At 42.6% G+C, this 19528-nt stretch overlaps 1 protein-coding gene across 6 annotated transcripts in view; it reads left to right on the forward strand.

Annotated features, from left to right (window-relative positions):
• The window catches only part of ERBB4 (erb-b2 receptor tyrosine kinase 4), a 1018488-nt gene that overhangs the window by 546421 nt on the left and 452539 nt on the right, over positions 1–19528 (forward strand). For all 6 annotated transcript variants that reach the window (XM_050916103.1, XM_050916105.1, XM_050916107.1 and 3 more), the window contains exon 3: positions 11053–11239. In XM_050916103.1, coding sequence (XP_050772060.1) covers positions 11053–11239 — 187 coding nt within the window. The remainder of the gene's footprint in view (positions 1–11052; positions 11240–19528) is intronic.

Raw genomic sequence — 19528 nt, forward strand, 5'->3', positions numbered from 1 at the left:
TTTATTATCTTCCCTGCAACACCTATAAGTAACCACTTAGGTTTTTTTTCAGCTTTCTCTGCGCTTTTCATCTACATCAGTAGTATTTAGCCAATTAGAAGAGTCATTGGGGCCTTATAGGTATTTGGCAGCATGCAGGTTCAGCAGAGCTTAAATGCTTGCTGAATAGGGCTGCATTTATGTGCTTGAAGTGCCTAGCTGAATCGGGGCCTTAATCATAATTGAGCAGGATGGAAATATTGTATAGGTTACCTTGCATTTGTTGGATTTGCATGTCTTCAGCCTCCAGTGGTGTCTTACCATTCACCATATTTGCCAGCTGAGAAGACAGTTTATTATTATTATTATTTATTATTGTAGCGCCTGAGTGCCCTAGTCACGTACCAGAACTCCATTGTATTAGGCTCTTGAAAACACAGAACAAAAAGTTGATTGCTAGCTGCTAACTGTTAAGTAATATAAAGGGGAAGAGGAGAGAAAAGAGAGAGAGAGCGAGGGCAAAAATATCTAGAGTTACAATCATTAGAATTTTGGAGTGGTTTTTGTTTCATCCTTCCATTTTCTTGTTTACTTACTGTCTGCAGCAAAGGCTAGAAAACCAAATCTTTTCCACAAAAGATATTGATCCAGACTGAAAAAATAGCAGATGCATGGTTTGGTCCTTGAAATGTCTATTTATACCTGTAACATGAGCCAGACATTTTGCATTCATTTGGGACAGCTAGACTGTGCAGCCCTTACCTTAGCATTGTAACATTAGTGAGCAATACAAGTGCTTTCCAATATGATGTAAGAGTAGCCTGTTGTAACCCCTACTGCTTATTGAGCAAGTGAGCATAGCTGGTGGCTCTGTATGTTGAGGGTTTAATACCCACTGATAGGAGCTTACATTGTCACCAGGAAGGTTCTTCATACTGTCCTGCTCAGCCGGACCGCCGGGGGGGGGGAAGGGCAAGTGGGGCAATTTGCTCTGGGCCCCGCATGGGCCCCCATGAGAATCTGAGGCTCCTCCCCGGCCCCACCCCCACCTTTGCCTTCCCCTATCTCCTGGCGCCTCAGCATGCTGCGTCCAGGAGCAGCCCTGGACAGCGCTGCAGCGACATGGCTCCAGCGGGACCCAAGCTCTTCCCACTCAGAACCATGTGGTAAGGGGGAGGGGCTGCAAGCTCTGGGTCTATCAGCGGGAGCTCAGGCCCCGGTGGAGCTATGCCACTGCAGCGCTGTACACGGCTGCTCCTGGATGCGGCTAGCTGAGGCTCCAGGAGAGAGGGGAGGTGGGGGTAAGCGGCATGGTAAGGGGGCCGGGGCCAGGGGGTTGGATAAGGAGCAGGGAGTCCCGGGGACAGTCAGGGGACAGGGAGGGAGCAGAGGTTTGGGGGGGGGCGGACAGGGAACAGGGGGCTGGATCGTGGGCATTCCGGGGGTCTGTCAGGACTCGGCGGGGGCGGGGGGGTGGATAGGGATAGTCAGGGGACAGGGAGCGAGGAGGTGTGGGGGTGGGATCCCAGGGTGGTGGTTGGGGGGTCTCGGGGAGGCTGTCAGGGGACAAGGAGCAGGATGGGTTGGGGATTCTGAGGGGGGCAGTCGGGGGGGCAGGAAGTGGGTGGGGGTCGGATAGGGGGCAGGGCCAGGCTGTTTGGGGAGGCACAGCCTTCCCTAACCTAAAGCTCATTCAGCAGTTTGAGGCTTGCAGAAGAGCCAAGCTGTTATCTTTTCCCTTAGGGCTACCATCCCTTTCACTTCTCAAATGCCAAATTATCTTCTACATTTAATTTCAGTGCCATAGGGAGATTCATGTCAGGGGAAGGTAGCTTCATTTAAAATTAGCCACTTTTAGATTAACAGTGATAGAGCCAGGAGAGCCATGCGAGAGAGATCACATGAGAAGAGAAATATCCTACACCACTTACCTCCTTGCCAACCCTACCAAGGGAGATTCTCCCCTCCCCTGCATTCCCTGAGGCTCCAGAGGGATTAATTCAGTGGTTCTCAAACTTTTGTACTGGTGACCCCTTTCAGATAGCAAACCTCTGAGTGCGATCCCTGCCTCCTTATAAATTAAAAAACACTTTTTTATATATTTAACACTATTATAAATGCTGGAGGCAAAGCAGGGTTTGAGGTGGAGGCTGACAGCTTGTGACCCCTTGTAAGAACTTTGTGACCCCCTGAGGGGTCCCGAAACCCAGTTTGAGACCCCCTGGGTTAATTTAATTTTAGCACCCTGTGTCCATTCACATGCATGTGCTATTTTGAGCATTTCAGTTTTTATAACATAGGCTCATCCCAGATTCTGGAACAAGCTCAAATGCTCAGTTCGTGGAGTATGTACATAAGCTGTAGTAAAGACAAACCCACAGTAACGGTCTCCAGTTTGTGAGGGACACCATGGAGCCAGTCTGTAGGAAACAGATAAATTCATAGAGGTTAAGTCCATTAATGGCTATTAGCCAGGATAGGTAAGGAATGGTGTCCCTAGCCTCTGTTTGTCAGAGGGTGGAGATGGATGGCAGAAAAGAGGTCACTTAATCATTACCTGTTAGTTTCACTCCCTCTGGGGCACTTGGCATTGGTCACTGTCAGCAGACAGGTTACTGGGCTGGATGGACCTTTGGTCTGACCCAGTATGGCCATTCTTATGTTCTTATGTTCTAATCTAAATGAACCCAAAGTTATGGAGACAGATATGAGTCAAGGAAGCCAGCAGAGTATCAGAAACCTGGAAAAATCTCTGACTGGATGGGCTCAGGTGTTTGGTCACAAGCTGAGGTGGTTCAAAAGTTTTGGATTTTTTTTTAAACATAATTTTTTTTATTGTTTCTTTAAACAGTCAAACACTGCAAGCAGCAAATATTTGGCCACACACTTCGGAAACCCCAAACCATGTTCAGGTTTTGGCAGACTAATTTCAGCTTTTCAATTAAAAAAAAAACAACAAATTTTGAAGGAAAGCAGACATTGTGATTTTTTTCTGCTTTTTAAAACCCCTAGTTTTCAGTCCAAAAAATGTTTTGATGGAAAATATTTGTACAACTCTTTTAACGAGCTTTAGTGCCTTTTAGCATTAGCTGATGCTGAGAACCAGTGATACCTTGTACAGGTGACTTGAAATGAAGTTTTCTCAAAACTGGGTTTGTGCTGAGATGCAGAAGGTTTTTAAATGTTTATTTTTCCCAGGGCCACCCGGGGGTGGGGGTGGGGGGACAAGTGGGGCAATTTGCCCCAGGCCCCACAAGAATATAGTATTCTATAGTATTGCAACTTTTTTTTTATGGAAGGGGCCTCTGAAATTGCTTTGCCCCAGGCCCCATGAATCCTCTGGGCCTGCTGCTCAGTCCCTCCAGTCCTGGGAAAAACAGGAACCTGATGCTCCCTGCAGTGAGCTAATGCCCAGAGAGGCGGGAATTGGATATATCCTGGCTTTGCACACCCAACAAGTGGAGCAGTGGCGATCGTTATGTATAGGCGGGGGTGTGGTAGCAAGAAACCAAAGGTCATCCTCCATTTTGGAATGTGGGGCTCTGGACAGCAGGGCTGCGGTGAACTGTAGGTGCTGGCTGCTTTTGTGACAAGTAATTTTTAAATAAAACGAACTGACCTGATAAATGCAAGCGCTCTGTGGCTTAATAAAGAGAACAATAGCCAGCAGTACAGCTAAGCTGTGTCATGGCAATAGTTGTCATAATTTATTCCGCTCGGAGGGCAAGAGGAAGGAGCAGGAGTGGATTGAGATTCTCTGAGATGGCACATTTTGTACTCTGGTGCGATTATGTAAAATGTGTGTTAGAAATCCCACTTTATTTTCACTATTTCAACCTGTTTCCCTTATGCATTTTTCTCATCTTGGCCAATGAAAATCAGTAACGTTTATTTTGCTTTTGTTTATAGCCAGTTTCACTTTCACATGCTTAGTCCTGCCCTGTCTGGGTGTGTAGCAATCCCAGAGTGCATTTACTGCTTTTAAAAACAGTCACCATTGGAATTTAAAGCACAGATCATGGAAATCAGATGTCTATTAGTTTGGCAAAAGATTGTTTTTACAAAATCTAATTTTAAGACATTTGAGTTTATCATTTCCTTTTAATCTGAAAATCTGATTTATTGTCATTGGAAAACACACTTGTAATATTACATTAAAAAAAAAAGATTGTGTGCAGAGAGAAGTAGAGGACAAAGGGAAATTGGTATGTGGATTAATGTACCCGATATGAGTCCTGAGGAAGGTGCTTTACCTGCAGAATCGGAGAGTATAAGGCGTAATCCACTGAATAAGAGTAAAATGAATATACTTTTTTTCTGAACACTTTCAGGGAATAATGGAAGATAGAGGGAAAAAGAGAGCTGTTTTTCTTTTCCCTGCAGATCTGATCTACATATATTTTCTATGCCTTGCCCTCTACACATTGCTACCTTGATGAGTAAATGTACATTGTACACTATGAGTTTTCCCTTCTGCTGGCTTTTATGTGGAAGGGAAACACCGATCATTTGGGACTCGTGGTTCAGAGAACACTGAGGTTTCACAGACTGACTATTAATGGAGGTGAATATTTGTTTGCTGCTAATGTATCAGACTCATATCCTTTGCCTTGACAAACATTTTAATCTAGCTTGTAAAGAGTTACACTTTTCACATTCTAATAGGTTTGCTTCCTTTTTCTACTAGAAACATGCACTCTTTCTCCTTAAAAATAAATAAATAAAATAAACAACAAAAACCTAACAAGCCAAGTCAGAGAAGCAGCCACCTCTGACTCTTGTCTCCTCAGAGGAGTCTTCCCATCTGCTTTCCACCACCCAAGCATCTGTTGTCATGGTTGTGTGAACATCATCCCTCCTCCCTCAACGAGGGAGGGTTTTCAGATCTTTTCATTAAAATCTATACTTTTTTAAAAAAATGTCAGCTGGATATAGGGAGGAAAATTCTCGTGAATCCATGTTATTGGGCTGCCAGGTTGTGTTTACTTCAGAATGAAAATCAGTGTGGGTAACATCAATCTGTTTCCTCTCCCATCAGATACTGATGAAGAAGATTATACCTCATGGTTGGGGGAGTAACCATGGCATAGAGCTGGCCAGGGATTTTCCATCAAAATTATTTTTTGGCTAGGAAACAGTTTCCGCAAAATCCAATTTTTCTTTGTGGGGGGAAGGTTTTTGAATCAAGAAAATAATTAGTTTAGGGTCCCTTTGATAGCAATTTGTGTCTGTCTCAGCTACTGAAATGCTTCATAGCAGTTACAACCAGGGTATCTCATATTTCCTTTCATCCAGTGGGGTTACCCCTGTGGTTGAACAGTCATGGTGCTTTATGGGAGTCCCATGACCAGAGTGCACCATGGGAGATGTAGTCTAGTCAGGGAGTCTGCCCATAAAAGAGAGCAGGAGTATGAAGCAGTGTGCAGCTGTGATGAACAAGATTAATGTTGAAGTGAAAGCATTGAATGTAGAAGGTCAACACCTGGTTCACGTCATTCCTTAAAGTGTTTTCTGTTTTATGGGGACCACAGAGAGAGCTGAACAGTAAGAAGATAGTATGGCAAAATTCATCAGAGGGAAAGATCCAGTTCTTATGTCCCGATACCAGACTAGCCCAGATTTTTATGCAGATGGGTGGTGGAGTTATGGAAAATGTCAGCTTTGTGTGTGAGTGGTAAGAGGTTCGAGCTCCGCCTAGTCTTGGTTTGAATTATACAGAAGCTCATATGACATGGTCCCTTCTGACCTTAAAAACTAGGAATCCTCATTGAAATTAAGAAAAGTCTTTCTAGTGACTTCAGTCGGAGTTGGATCAGATTCTGAGCAGGCCAGTGAGAACTGCATCCAAACTGGCACTGCTTGGTCTCATGGCTGGCAGTGTCTGCCGACATGGTCCAGGATTGCCGGTGCGTCCAGAGGTTCTCTCTCCAGAACTGCTGAAGCATACTGAGGAGGCAGAAAGGGGTAAATGGCACAACCGCTACCCAAACATACCACACCAACTGAGTGTGTAATAAAGGAATTCACTAATAAGTACTGTAAAACTGGCTCCTGTCAGAAATATTGTGTGTTCCCTAAATCTATAAAAACAACCTCCCCCCACACACACACTGTTTGGAACACCATATGCAATGATGGCTAAAAATGGTTGAGTCTTTCACTAGATTGGAAGTACTTGCATTGATGTTGCTATTTATTATTAGTATTACTGTAGCACTTAGGGGCTCTGTAGTAAGGACTAGGATCACATTATGCTAGGTGCTGTACTAACACAACAGAAAGATGCCACCGAGATCTTACAATCTAATCTACATCGATATTTATCTTGAAGAATGAAAAGTGGGTCTTTTTTAAAATATACATTAATTCAACTGATTGCTGTTGGTATTAGCTCCCCTCCCCCAATATTAAATGCTCTGAACTAGGATTGCCAGGTGTCTGGTTTTGGACTGGAACGCCTGGTTGAAAAGGGACCCTGGTGGCTCCAGTCAGCATTGCTGACTGGGGCGTTAAAAGTCCAGTCGGCGGTGCAGCAGGGCTCAGGCAGGCTCCGTGCGGCTCCCGGAAGCAGCGGCATGTCCCCCCTCCGGCTCTTACGTGTAGGGACAGTCAGGAGGCTCTGCGCACTGCCACCACCCCAAGCGCCAGCTCTGTAGCTCCCATTGGCTGTGGTTGTTGGCCAATGGGAGCTGCAGGGGCAGCACCTGGGGACAGGGAAGTGCGCAGAGTTTCTTGGCTGCATATCTGGCTTAGGAGCCAGAGAGGAGGATGTGCCGTTGCTTCCAGGAGCTGCCTGAGGTAAGTGCCACCTGGAGCCTGCACTCCTCACTCCTCCCTGTGCCCGAACTCCCTGCCCTCTGAACCCCTTGATCCCAGCCTAGAGAATTATCCTGCACCCCAAACCCCTCATCCCCAGCCCCAGCACCACCCAAAAGCTCCCACCTCCAGCCGGCTGTGGGAGTGGTGCTGAATGTGACCTGTTTCCACTAATGATGTCCAAAAGGATGCATTATGAATGGGATGGAGGTATGTTCTACGTGAAATTTGTTCTGCTTCAGGGGCACTCTGCCTCAGAAATGGACTCCAATTACAGACCAAGACAGAGAGTGAATTCTTTTGCCGACAGCATAGCACCTGCTTCACAACCTTGTGCATAACAAAACTAACAGCAGTACATCTTCCTAATCTTCACACAATGGTCTATGTTTTCTCCTAGTATGTAACAATGCCATCTGTTGACATTTGTCATAACATCTTATTATGTATGTCTATATTGAACCAACAACCAGCAGATTCATGGTGGAGGTTAAAACTCTTAGCATAACAGATTTGTTTAGAGTTCCTACACAAAAGCATAGCTCAAGTGCTAGTCCTGTCCTTTGGCAGTGAGGGAAGGAAGCTTACTGGCATATCTTGTATTCACTGGTAGGACTAGAGAGAAAGGCACCTCCCAACATACATTCCTAACCCAGTTCAGTTTGCGAACCAAATTCTGCGCTCGCTTGAGTCCTCAGCTAAAAGGAGCTGCTGTAAACTATCCCTCTAACCTCCAAAATAAATTTAAGGAATGCAATGTTTTCTGGGCAAAAATGATTTTTAATGGAGCTGGTAAATGTTGATTTTTTTTCCATCAAAAGTGTTCATGAGAATTTTGAACTTCAGCTGCCAAAAAGTGGGGCAGGAGCAGGGCTGGCTCCAGGCCCAGCAAGCCAAATGCATGCTTGGGGTGGCATACCGTGGGGGGCTGCAGGCGGCTCCGGTGGACCTCCCGCAGGCATGCCTGCGGAGGGTCTGCTGGTCCCATGGCTCTGGTGGAGGTCCACTGGAGCTGCGGGACCGGCGAGCGGCAGAGCACCCCCCGCGGCGTGCCACCGTGCTTGGGGCGGCGAAATGGCTAGAGCCGGCCCTGGGCAGGAGAGCGTTATTGTGAATGCCCTCCCCTTCCCCCATTTTTCCACCAGCCTTGGAACTCCTCTGAAGTTTTTGAAATTTGGAAAAACTTAAGTGCCTTGCTGAATCAAAGCGATAATCAGTCAATTTACACCTGTTGTTTGTGTGGGCTTTTCACATGGCAACAAGGAAAATACATTTTAAAAACAAGAAAATTTGATTATAAACTATAAAAATAGGCAGGTGTAGTTTTTCGTTCTTGAAACTACTTTTGTCGTTTTTTGTTTTAATTGACTAGATTCCAAGATGACAGTGCCCCTCTAAATGTATCTAAACATTCAGTACATTCCTAGGGCATCAGCAGTGCAACACAAGGATAATAATAAAATAAACAGAAGTATATATTTAGTATTAAGTTAAAAAAATAATCAAATGAGTGGTAGGAGAGATGTTTTTCAGGAAATTTCTGTTTAAAGCAAAATCAACTTCTGAGATTTTGTAAACCAAACTGTTCTGACTAAATTGAAAACCTCAGAAAATAAAGATGTATCTTGAAATTGCTGAAAGCCTTCTAATGATAATGAAGCCAGTGTCCCAGGATATAAAACAATGTTGCATAGGGCTATTGTACTATACATAGGCTTGGAAGGATTCGATCTTTATTGGTAAATGTTGGCAAACATCCATTTCACCATGCAAACATCCTCTGACGACAAAAATGTTTACACACAGGCAGGGAAAGAAAAATGCTGCGTGAGAACTTAGAGTCAAAATCCAATGATTTCGACTTTTGAATTAGGCTTGTTACAAATGGACTAGCGAATGAATAATGAACAGGAATAATTCCTCACTTTAAGGATACTTACTTTGTATACTTTGACATGGGATGTTAACAGTTTAATGGTTTATGAAGCTTTAACTTTTTGAATTCAGTGTCTACTGTCATTAAATAATTGTCTGACTTCCCCATAATCAGGGCCACCCGGGGAGGTGGGGCAAGTGGGGCAATTTCCTCAGGCATCCCGCGAGCCGCTCCGGGTTTTCAGCGGCACTTCGACGGTGGGCCCTTCACTCCCTCTGGGTCCTTCAGTGCCGCGGAAGCCCTGAAGCGAGTGAAGGACTCAACGCTGAAATGCTGCCAAGCAGTGACTACAAGCGCTGCAAGCAGTGGAGGGGGGAAAAAAACCGCCATCTGCGGCACTTAGGCTGCTCTACCGCCGCCGCTTCATTCTTCGGCGGCAATTCAGCGGTGGCTCCTTCCCTTCGAGAGGGACCCGCCACTGAATTGCTGCCGAAGACCCGGCCCTGCCCCAAGCCCCCTGAATCCTCTGGGTGGCCCTGCCCATAATTTCATGCAGCTGTGAAAATTTAAATCAGTAAAAACAGAAAAATGCTTAAAAATAAACATTGGTGATATCAATTGAAATAAAAATAAAATAATAAAAAAAACCCAAATTCTACCAAGCTTAAACACTTCCCAACATAGCTAAATTCATTGGGCTGTCATCAAATTCCTGTAATGACACAGTAATCTGTTTGGATGCTGAACAGATTTTGAAATTGCTCCAGAGCCTTTTTAGTAACTTCACTTGCAATATAAGGATCTGACTTTAATGGGACAGTATTAGGACAGAATATGCAAAGCAAATAACACACCAGTCCAGTAGCCAACATTACATCTCTTGTCTATTACATATTTCTTATTCTTATCAAGTTAATTAAAGCATTTGTGCTCCATGGGGCATAAAAACAGGGCAACTGCTTCTTAATACATTGGGAATTGAAAATGTCCAAGTCCCACAAATCTGTGCTGCTTTTCTTTATAACGATAAATGTTTAATTGTATACATATCATTGTTAATGCGCATATTTTTATTATGGTAGTGACTGGAGGCCCTATTCAGGAACTGGCACCATTGCACTGAATAGTGTATGAGCACATTGCTTTAAGCAGGGATGGTCTAATACTATGTGCACTTTAAGACACTGATCCTGCAAAGAAATGTGCACATACATAAAGTCAAGCATGTGAGTAGACCCTTGATTTCAGTCACTTAAAGTTAAGCTTATGCAGAAGTCTTCGCACGACTGGAGTCTAAATAGACATGATAGATAAACAATAACTGACAGACAAAGTATAAGGGATTCTGCAGGTAGCTCCATGCAGATGAACTCCTGTGCCACTTGAAGGTCTGCTGAAGTCAGATGTAGAGATCCTCCCATTCAAAGCTGCTTGCCCAGCTGGGACCAATTAGAACTGGTTGAGTTACTTTGAATAGAAAGGATTGGGGAGTATTTTTGATTAAAAAAAAAGTCTATTTACTTTATCTACCTTTTTTTGTCTTTGGGGGTGGGGAGAGGAAGTCGTGCCTTTTTAAAAAAAGGTTTTTTAATCCAAAATGTTCTCAAATGTGATCAAAGTGGTCATCACAATTTTTCATTTGATTCAAGCCATGTTTTCAGTCAATCAAACATTTGGTAATCCATTTTGATAACAGTTTTGACAGTGTTTTTGGTAAAAGTTGGGGAGTGGAGCCAGATAAAATGGGTCAATTTCGAACACTTAAAGCAGGAAAAAAAAGTTTAATTTTATTTCAAAAATTAGTCTCACTTAGTTAAAAGTGCAAAATGGTGATGTTTTGTTTAACTCCTCCAAACCAATTTTCTTGTCTTTTTCCCTCTCCTATGCACAGATGTCCCAGCCATCTTTTCTGCCTAAATCTGTTCCTGTTAACCTGTCAGTCCCAGAAATAGCTTCTTTTCCCATACAAAATGCTATTTGTGCTGACACACGTGTGTTCTCTCATTGCTACCTGGATTTCTGTGATGACACAGCTTCAGAACCAGAATCTAATCTTAGATATGAAATGTACCACCACATATTTCAACAAGAAAGTAGCCCTTAAAATATCAAACTTGAATGCATACTCAATAATGCAGGTTTTAGAAAGCACCTTGTCACTGACATTAGATGCTGGCCCTTGATTTCTGCTGTTCAAACCAGCATCAGTGTATAGATTTAACATTAACTGTACAAGTTCTTATACATCATTTGTTTTCAGCTGAGTAACTGAAATCTCAATTGTGGCATAGTAGTGTTGGCCAATGCTGTGGAAATCATAAACATCTCATCATTTAAAAGGAAAATATTTCTAATGTGGATTTTGCTTCTGTCTCTTTCAGTCTATCCGAGAAGTCACGGGATACGTCCTGGTAGCTTTGAATCAGTTTGAGTACCTCCCGTTAGAGAACCTACGCATCATTCGTGGGACAAAACTCTACGAGGACCGGAATGCCTTGGAGATATTTCTTAACTACAAAAAGGATGGTAATTTTGGACTCAGGGAACTTGGCCTGAAGAACTTGACTGGTAAGGAAAACACCTATAAATAGCTGATTGGTCATAGCGGCAGCTGAGTTTGCTGAATATTACACAGATGCTCTCGGATACTAGCATTATAGAGGGGCCACATGTATACCTAGATAGATAGGCATGTTGAAAATTGTATGCAGTTAAAAGATTTATAGATTTGTCTAATCTAGTTACCTTTTTGGTGCCAAGTAATAGTATTACTTTCAGAGTGGTAGCTGTGTTAGTCTGTATCAGCAGAAACAACGAAGGGTCCTTGTGGCACCTTAGAGACTAATGCATAAGCTTCTTGGGCTAAAACCCACTTCATCAGATGCATGGAGTGGAACACACAGTAGGGAGGTATAAATACACAGCATATGAAAAGGTGGGAGTTGCCTTACCAAGCGGGGGGATCTGTGCTGATGAGCCAATTCAATTAAGTTGGAAGTGGGCTAGTCTCAACAGTTGACAAGAAGGGGTGGAAATCACTTTTGTAGTGCTAATGAGGCCAGTGTAAACAAGGTAGCTCATTTCAAACAGTTGACAAGAAGGTGTGCGTATCAGCAGGGAGAAATTAGTTTTTGTAGTGACCCATCCACTCCCAGTTTTTATTCAGGCCTAATTTGATGATGTCCAGTTTGCAGATTAATTCCAGTTGTGCAGTTTCTCATTGGAGTCTGTTTTTGAAGTTTTTTTTGTTGAAGAATTGCGACTTTTAAGTCTGTTATTGAGTGTCCAGGGAAATTTAAGAGTTCTCCTACTGGTTTTTTAATGTTATAATTCCTAATTTCAGATATGTGTCCATTTATTTTTTTGCATAGAGATTCTTTGGTTCTGATACAATGTCTTGTGATTTCCCAATCCAGAGGATGGCGTTGGCTAGAAGGAGTAGTCCAAATTATAGTATTGACTAGAAGGAATTAACCTATAAAGAAAGGTTCAATGGCTGGAATTGTAGATATGAAACAGGTTTCAAAAAGCAGGGTCAGATTTTCAGCCAGTGTAAATTGGCATAGCTGCTCTGAAGACAACAGAGCCGCACTAGCTTACCCCAGCAGTGATCAGGACTGCTGTGTTTCGGTGGATACTACCAAACAGCATATGCCCTGGAGACAGTGAGAGCTCTGGCTAAAATACAACTGTTTGGTAATATGCAACCAAAATATAGTGTGTTTGTGTGCACGCTCTCTCTCTCTCTCTCTCTCTCTCTCTCTCTCTCTCTCTCTCTCTCTCTCTCTCTCATTAATATACACACACACACACACACACACACACTTGCTTTAGGTAAAGCATTTCCTTTATTCCCGCTAATGCTTTTGCTTCTCTTTCAACTCTAGCTTGTGTGAAGCAGAAATATTTTTAAAAGAGCAGATGAGCTTTCACTAAGTTATGTTTCAAAGCCAGATGCACATTAGTGGCTTTATGATGGTCAGTTATCCATTATTTATTGCTTCTGATGCAGTTTTCTTGATGCAAACATGTCTTCAGAATTGGCACTGTGGCCCATTTTCTTTTTTTTAATTGGTGAATATGGGGCCATATCCTGAGCTGGTGCAAATTAGCCTAGCTCAACGTCCGCTCAGGGTCTGGACTTTGGTGTCTGAGATTGAAAGTCAGATTGATAACCCTGGCTAGCATATAATAGAATGCAGGCAGCTGCTGTGCAGACTTTTCCAGAGAGTTCATTCAAAGCCACCTTATTTATCGTTGGTACCTCATGAGGAGAGGTTACCAACTGTGATCATTTTATACCACACTCTGGTGGCTTCGTGACATGGAATCTCTCTGCTAGTGGCTAATTGCAGACCACAAACTGTAACCCCAACTGGATTTGACATTTGGCCCTCAGTACAAAAAGGTGTAGTTGAACCTTTTTGAACTGAGTTTAGGCACCCCCATCCCCAATTCAAGCCTTTTTCTGTGTTGTTGTATAACACATGGGTGCCAATAGTTCCCTTTTGTTCATGTCTAGCTGGGTTGTACAGCTGTGCTTGAAATTAGCAGATGCTTTTAAAAAGACAAAAAGACGACTGATTTGACCTAGCAATTCACAAATGTCCCCGTTATTGTTATATTACATGCTATATCCTCATACTGAACTACAGTGGCATTCTGGAAACATGGGCAACTTTTTTTTTTCCAAAAGACTTATGAGCATAAATCACTTAGACCCAGATTTTTGAAGCTATATAAACATTGTTGTGATCAGCATTGGTGGAATTTAGACTCAAGTGCTACATCCTTTTGAAAACATGTAGGCTCCTAAATCTGCTAGGCACTACGATGCTGAGTGCAGCAATGCCTAAATAGCTTTAAAAATCTGGGCCTAAAGCACTTAGGAAAACTGACTTTGAATCATGCTTAAGGAGCCTCAGTCACTTCTGAAACTGGAAGTTATGCTCCTAAGTCAGTTGTGCATGCGGGGCATATTCCCCCATGATCCGCAGACCCCCCCACATCACCCTGTTCTGCGTTATCCTTAAAGCGACCTATTTCAGGCAAATGTAGAGACACATAAGAAATAAAGCATATTGTGGTTTACACAAGAGTGCACTACATTGGGTGCATTGCAAAGCATGAGACAGAAAAACCAGTTACATTCCGTCTGTGGAGGTATGTCATCAGCACTTTAGTAATCTGTAACTTGCTATGATTTATTGCTAACAGAATTTGTTTTCTAGCTACAAAAGAGAATCCGACACATTAAAATATATATTTTTAAACCCCCTAAATAACACTGCAGTTCTATAAATAGCTCCTAGAGCGCAAACAGTCAGAGTTCATTTGCAATACCAGGCAGCATTAGGTTGTAAATGAGGGCAGAAAGAGCTTAACAGCCCATCTTTTAAGTAACTGGGCTCCCTTTGTGGTGCTAATACCTCTACAGAGGGTAGGCTTGAAACATAAACAGTAACACTTTCCTGCTGGCTTCTCAGCCCCAGTATCAGATCCTATACAATACGCACGTCTTTTCAGCAATGATGTCCCTGCCAGAGTGAGTTGGGATGCAACTGTGGCATTACTCATCTCATCAACCAGATAATGGTGTTGATTGAGTTCTCTATAATGCCCATCACCCCTATGTCTGAGTGCTTCCTTTAGTCCCTGAAGCCCTATATCTATTTTTCCCCTATTCTCCACCTCCCAATTTACCCTTCCTTTCTCTCCAGTCCTAGGATTCTTCCAACCCTTCTGATATAAGATGTTCATCCAGATGGTCTGTAGCTTCATGTAACTTAGGGTATGTCTACACTGCACGAAAAGATGTGTTCAACCCCCTTCTGCTCTATAGGCTTTAACTTGAGCTGCTAACCTAAGTTAACAGCCAAATTGCTATGTCTTAAATGCTATTTTAATCCATGTTAGCTAACCTGAATTAAGAACGCACCTTTTGTTTTTGTTTTGCACTGTAGACATACTCCTAGACTAAAGAGCATTCGTACCAGACGATAGAGGGGTTGGGTTTTTTAACAGACATTTAGCCATGGCTTTGCTGGCTCGTAGGGTGAAACAGCTGCTGTTTTAAGTTCCCAGCTCAGGATTTCATTCCTGAACCAGCTGCCATGCTCCAGTTCACTGTTTATTTGACTCAGAGACATTCCTTGTAAAGACCACTTTTATATGACTGGCACAGCATCAAATCTATGCAGTAAATAATTTCATTTTCCTTTCTTTCAAATAAGCCTGATAACACTACTCTTAGCTCAGCCTCTGGCACTTTCCTATTATGAAGTATTGGTGATTGGATCCACATCATCTGACTTAGGTTTCTACAAACCCTCTCTTGGAATTTGTTGCTCCAGATTTGTCATTGTCTCTAGGAAGAAAAGTGGCTTGCCCCATTAACTTTTACCCTTGTAGCAACTTGCATGAAATTTGGAGGGAGGAGCATAGGTTGCAGGCGGGAAGAATTTGGAGGAGGCACCAGGATGTCGTTCTGGGTGCACATGGTTAGAATGCTAGCTGCAGCTGCATCATCTCTGTAAATAGTTCTTTTAATAAACAGCCAGTTTAGTTTTACAAGCGTGGAGTCCTTTCATGTTATTACCCAGGATTTGGTATGTGAAATAAAGACTAGCCTTCTCTAAGTGCATAAAAACAGTTTCCTGGGGCTGAAGATGGACTTATGCATACTTCCAGATAATCAAAATATTGTCTAGATAGCACATGGCCCATTGCCAATTGGAATACTGCTGATGCATTGGCTATCTTTTCTCATAACCAGCTTCCTACTGTAAATACCATCTCCAGAGCACACTAATATTTAACACAAATTTGCTGACATCTTCAGCACAATTTTAGAATACATACTATTCTTCCTAACTGTGCAAAACTAACCTGGGATTGTGGAAGTGGATGACATTACACCTTTCAGGGTTGGATTAGCTGTGAATTTCTGTCTACACAGAGTGTAAGATAAAATACTTACCGGTACGGGGGCGCGCCTCCAGGCCCTTGGAAGGGGCAGGGCCTCAGGCGGAAGGGGCAGGGCTGGGGGGTCAGCATCCCCCAGCCAGCCCTTTAGCACTACCTGGCCTGCGCTGCCTGGGCTCCTGCCATGGTCATGGTGGTGGCCGAGAGCCCTGGGCCCTTTTAAATCACTGAGCCCCTGGGCAGCTGCCCCTTTTGTGTCCCCTCCCCCCACCGTCAGTGGCTCTCGGGGTGGGAGAGGAGTAGCAACGTTAAAGCACTGCCACAACAGTGCTTTAACATCGGCTGTGTACGGGCCGATACCGGTGGCCAGTTCTTACCAGTACGCCAAAGCAACCTACACTGGCCCACTTTCACCTCTGTGTCTACATATCCCAGCAGCTCCATATCAAAGTCAGAAACAATCATCGTAACCCCAGTCTTGTATTTAATTTAAGATGAAATTATCCCGACCAGTGCCTGTTCCTGAAGCTTCTGCTTCGTTTCAGATTTCAACACATTGAACCTTGCACGGTACAATTATTCTAGCTAATTAAAGCCTGGGTGTAACCCTCTGAATGACATGTAAAACTGGTGAAGCACTTTTTATTGGATTTCTGCCCTGTGCAAACAGTTAAGGCATTTTTTTTCTGTTTGTGCGGTGCCTACCTCAGTGGGGGTCCTGGTCTGGGAATGAGATTCCTAGATGTTACTCATCATATAATTGCTGAGGATGCTTCCACCTCTAGTGACAGATGCTTTACAATGTGACATGATGTGACAGATGCTTCCACCTCTAGTGACAGAAGCTTTACAATCCCATTCTTTCCACCAGGGCATGGATGCCCCAGCAGACTTTGAGACTGCGTGCTCAGTGCTGTACCAGATACACATGAAAACACAGGCCCCTGCCTTTAATAACCGAAGGCGTCACTCCCTCCTTTTAGTGTGGCCACAGACCAAAACCAAGTCCCATAACTGCATCTCTATCTCACATACGAAGACAGTATTTTCGGTTTTTCTAACCAAGTATTGTGTTCTTTTCAGTATACTGTCAACAGCTGTGTTTTTATTGTCAGATCTGTGTCAAGAGCTATTTTATATTTGAACTTAACTTCAAGTGCTTTTGGTTTTGTACCTTATCTGCTATATTCAAATGATACATGCAAATGCCCTGTTATATTCTACATTTATACCCCACAAAAGGGCTCAATTCTGCCATCAGTTACCACTTAAACTTTCCATTTACCTCAGCAGCAGTCCTGTCTGTGAAATGACAGTAGGATCAGTTCCTAGAAATGTGAAGCTGTTCCAGAAATCTGGGCTATAAAAACATATTTCTCACATTGGAATATAAAAATGTAATCACACACCTCTGAAATCTACAGTCAATTATTCCACATATGCATCAAAAGCAAGCAGATGTTATGCTAACAAACTGGCTGCTGCCATCTCAGCCAGGCTCCACTTGGAACCTTCATAATCTCTGCCAGGCACCCTTAAAATAAAACGCAAGCTTAAAATATTGAACATATTATACAGTGTGGTATTAACAGGACGCACTTTGTGTAGCCCAAGACTATGCCTTCTCCTTCCATTCATTAGAAATTACCTATTGCAAATCATTTCTGACTTCACAGTGTAGCGAGGCAGTCAACCATAGTTCATCCAACGAAAGGCATCATCAGTGCCCACACATGAGGTATTCAGTATATATCGAACAGCTGATGAACAAGTTCCATTTGTGACATTTATCTTCATGAGTGAGGCAAGGCAAAAATGGAAGGATAATTCACAAGCGCCATACCTACTGTTGAGGTATCCCATATTTTCTTGTGTGAAGATAAATGTCATGACAGAGATCGGGTATGATGAATTGTATAATCTACAAATGAGCAGTGGTTTTCCTTCTTGGCGTTTGGGATTGTAAATATGAGTCTGTAAAAACCTGAATGGCTTAGAATCTGTAAAGAGTTTTAAATAGATTTTTGGAGTCATCAGTTAATAATAATACTCAACTCTTTTGTAGTGCTATTGATTAGCGGAGATCTTAATAGCATATAAATGGCTTCCGAGTGCTGACTTGCATTTTCCTGTTTAGTCGTACTTTCTATTTATGCATCCTTGAAAAAATATTATTGTTAAGATATCTGACTGAAAAAGTGTTAATACTTCATACAGTTAACATACAGCCTAACAGCCTCAATTTTGGTGGTTAAAACCTGGAAATCTAGCTTACGGAGGGAGTGGGAAGAGGGGAATAAAATTGTTTTGTTTTGAAGGATTGGAAATGGATCCATTGTTAGGGGTTTTTTTTGTGTGTTATCATTTTCGTGTGTTGATTTAAATATTTTTGTTGAAAACATTGATGAATTTTGTTTATCGAAAAGTGTGATTTCAGTAAATGAAGAATATCTAATAACCATTTTGATAAAACTTTTGATCATTTTTTCTATTTAACATTTCCCCCCAGTTGAAAAATGCTTATTGCAAAAAATAAAAAATATTGATATTTTTTGGTGAATTTGAAACAAAACCAACAAACACACAACTTTTTTTTTTTTTAAATTCAGCTCTTGTTTCAGCCTCCCTACCCTACATGTATAAAAAACCTTAATGATTAGAAAGGGTGGCATTAAGTTGATGTCTGCTGCATCCAGTGGAGATTATGAACTGATCAGGAGGGGGTTTTACACTCACTTGGTGACCTGCTAATCTTGTCAGTTGTTCGTCTGAAAATTCATACTGGACATGTCAGTATTAGGATATTTCAATGCACTGTGTGAAGCAGGCCTGCTGTTCCTGCTTCAAATGCTACTTCTGCTATTAGCTGATGCTAGTTCTTCTTCTTCTGCCAGTGAGGTACTAGGATGTTTTGGGTTTCCCTGTCTGTTATCAGTACTAATAGTCCATTCATACTTGACCACTCAAGAACCCTTCTCGTCATTTTTGCAGTCTTGCTCAGCAGACACCTGTTGTCTCATCACTCCTCTCGAGTTCATCCTATTTTAGCCCTGTTGATCCTGATATCTATCTGATAACTGGACTACAGCCATGATGTAGATTGTTTGTTTTTTCTTTTTTGGAATCCTTCTCTGACAAGTCAGTGTCAACCATTTTGCTATATTTCTATTAGAGGCCTTGGAGCCAAACATCTCAATTGTTCATTTTAACTGCAATCTCCGTCACTCAACAGCCTTAGCTTTTAATGTTTATAGCAGGACTACTCAGCATTGTGTGGCATCCAGACTACTAGCGTAAGTCACTGATTTCTGGGTCCAATTTATGAATCCATAGAGTAGTCAACTATACTCCGTGCTACTATATGCTACTTATTGTAAATTGCCTTCATGTCATATCAAATGTTGTTTTCTTTCCAAAGGAAATGCTATTCTTCATAGATACGGCTTTTTGAGGGATTATTTGTTTAGAAATCCAGCAATGAGCTGTCAAAACCTGAGATGAATATCATACAAATATTAATTTCCATGTGCAGCCTAAATATATGTTTGTGTGTGTGCAGAAATTTGCGCCGTAAGACAAATGAGCAAAAAGCCACCTCAGTTGACAAAGTGAGGCACTCTGCGTTGTTTGTGTTACCTCAACTCTGCCTCCTTGTGTAATGTAATTGCAGTACGGTCTGTAACTGCTCAGTCACTGAGGCTTACTCTACACTTGAAGTTATATTTTCATAGCTACGTCAGTCAAGAGTGTGGGAGGAAAACAGTGTAGATGCTCCAGTGTAGATGCAACTGTGTCAACAGAAGAGGGCTTCTCTCAGTGTAGCTAACGTCGGTCAGGGAGGTGGTATTCCTACCCTGACAGAAACTCCTTCTGTCAAGGTAAGCTGTGCCTATGATAGGGGGCCATAGCTATGCTGAAAGAAACACTATGGCA

The sequence above is a fragment of the Gopherus flavomarginatus genome, chromosome 10 (genome assembly GCF_025201925.1).
Source record: "Gopherus flavomarginatus isolate rGopFla2 chromosome 10, rGopFla2.mat.asm, whole genome shotgun sequence".
Lineage (NCBI taxonomy): Eukaryota > Metazoa > Chordata > Testudines > Testudinidae > Gopherus > Gopherus flavomarginatus.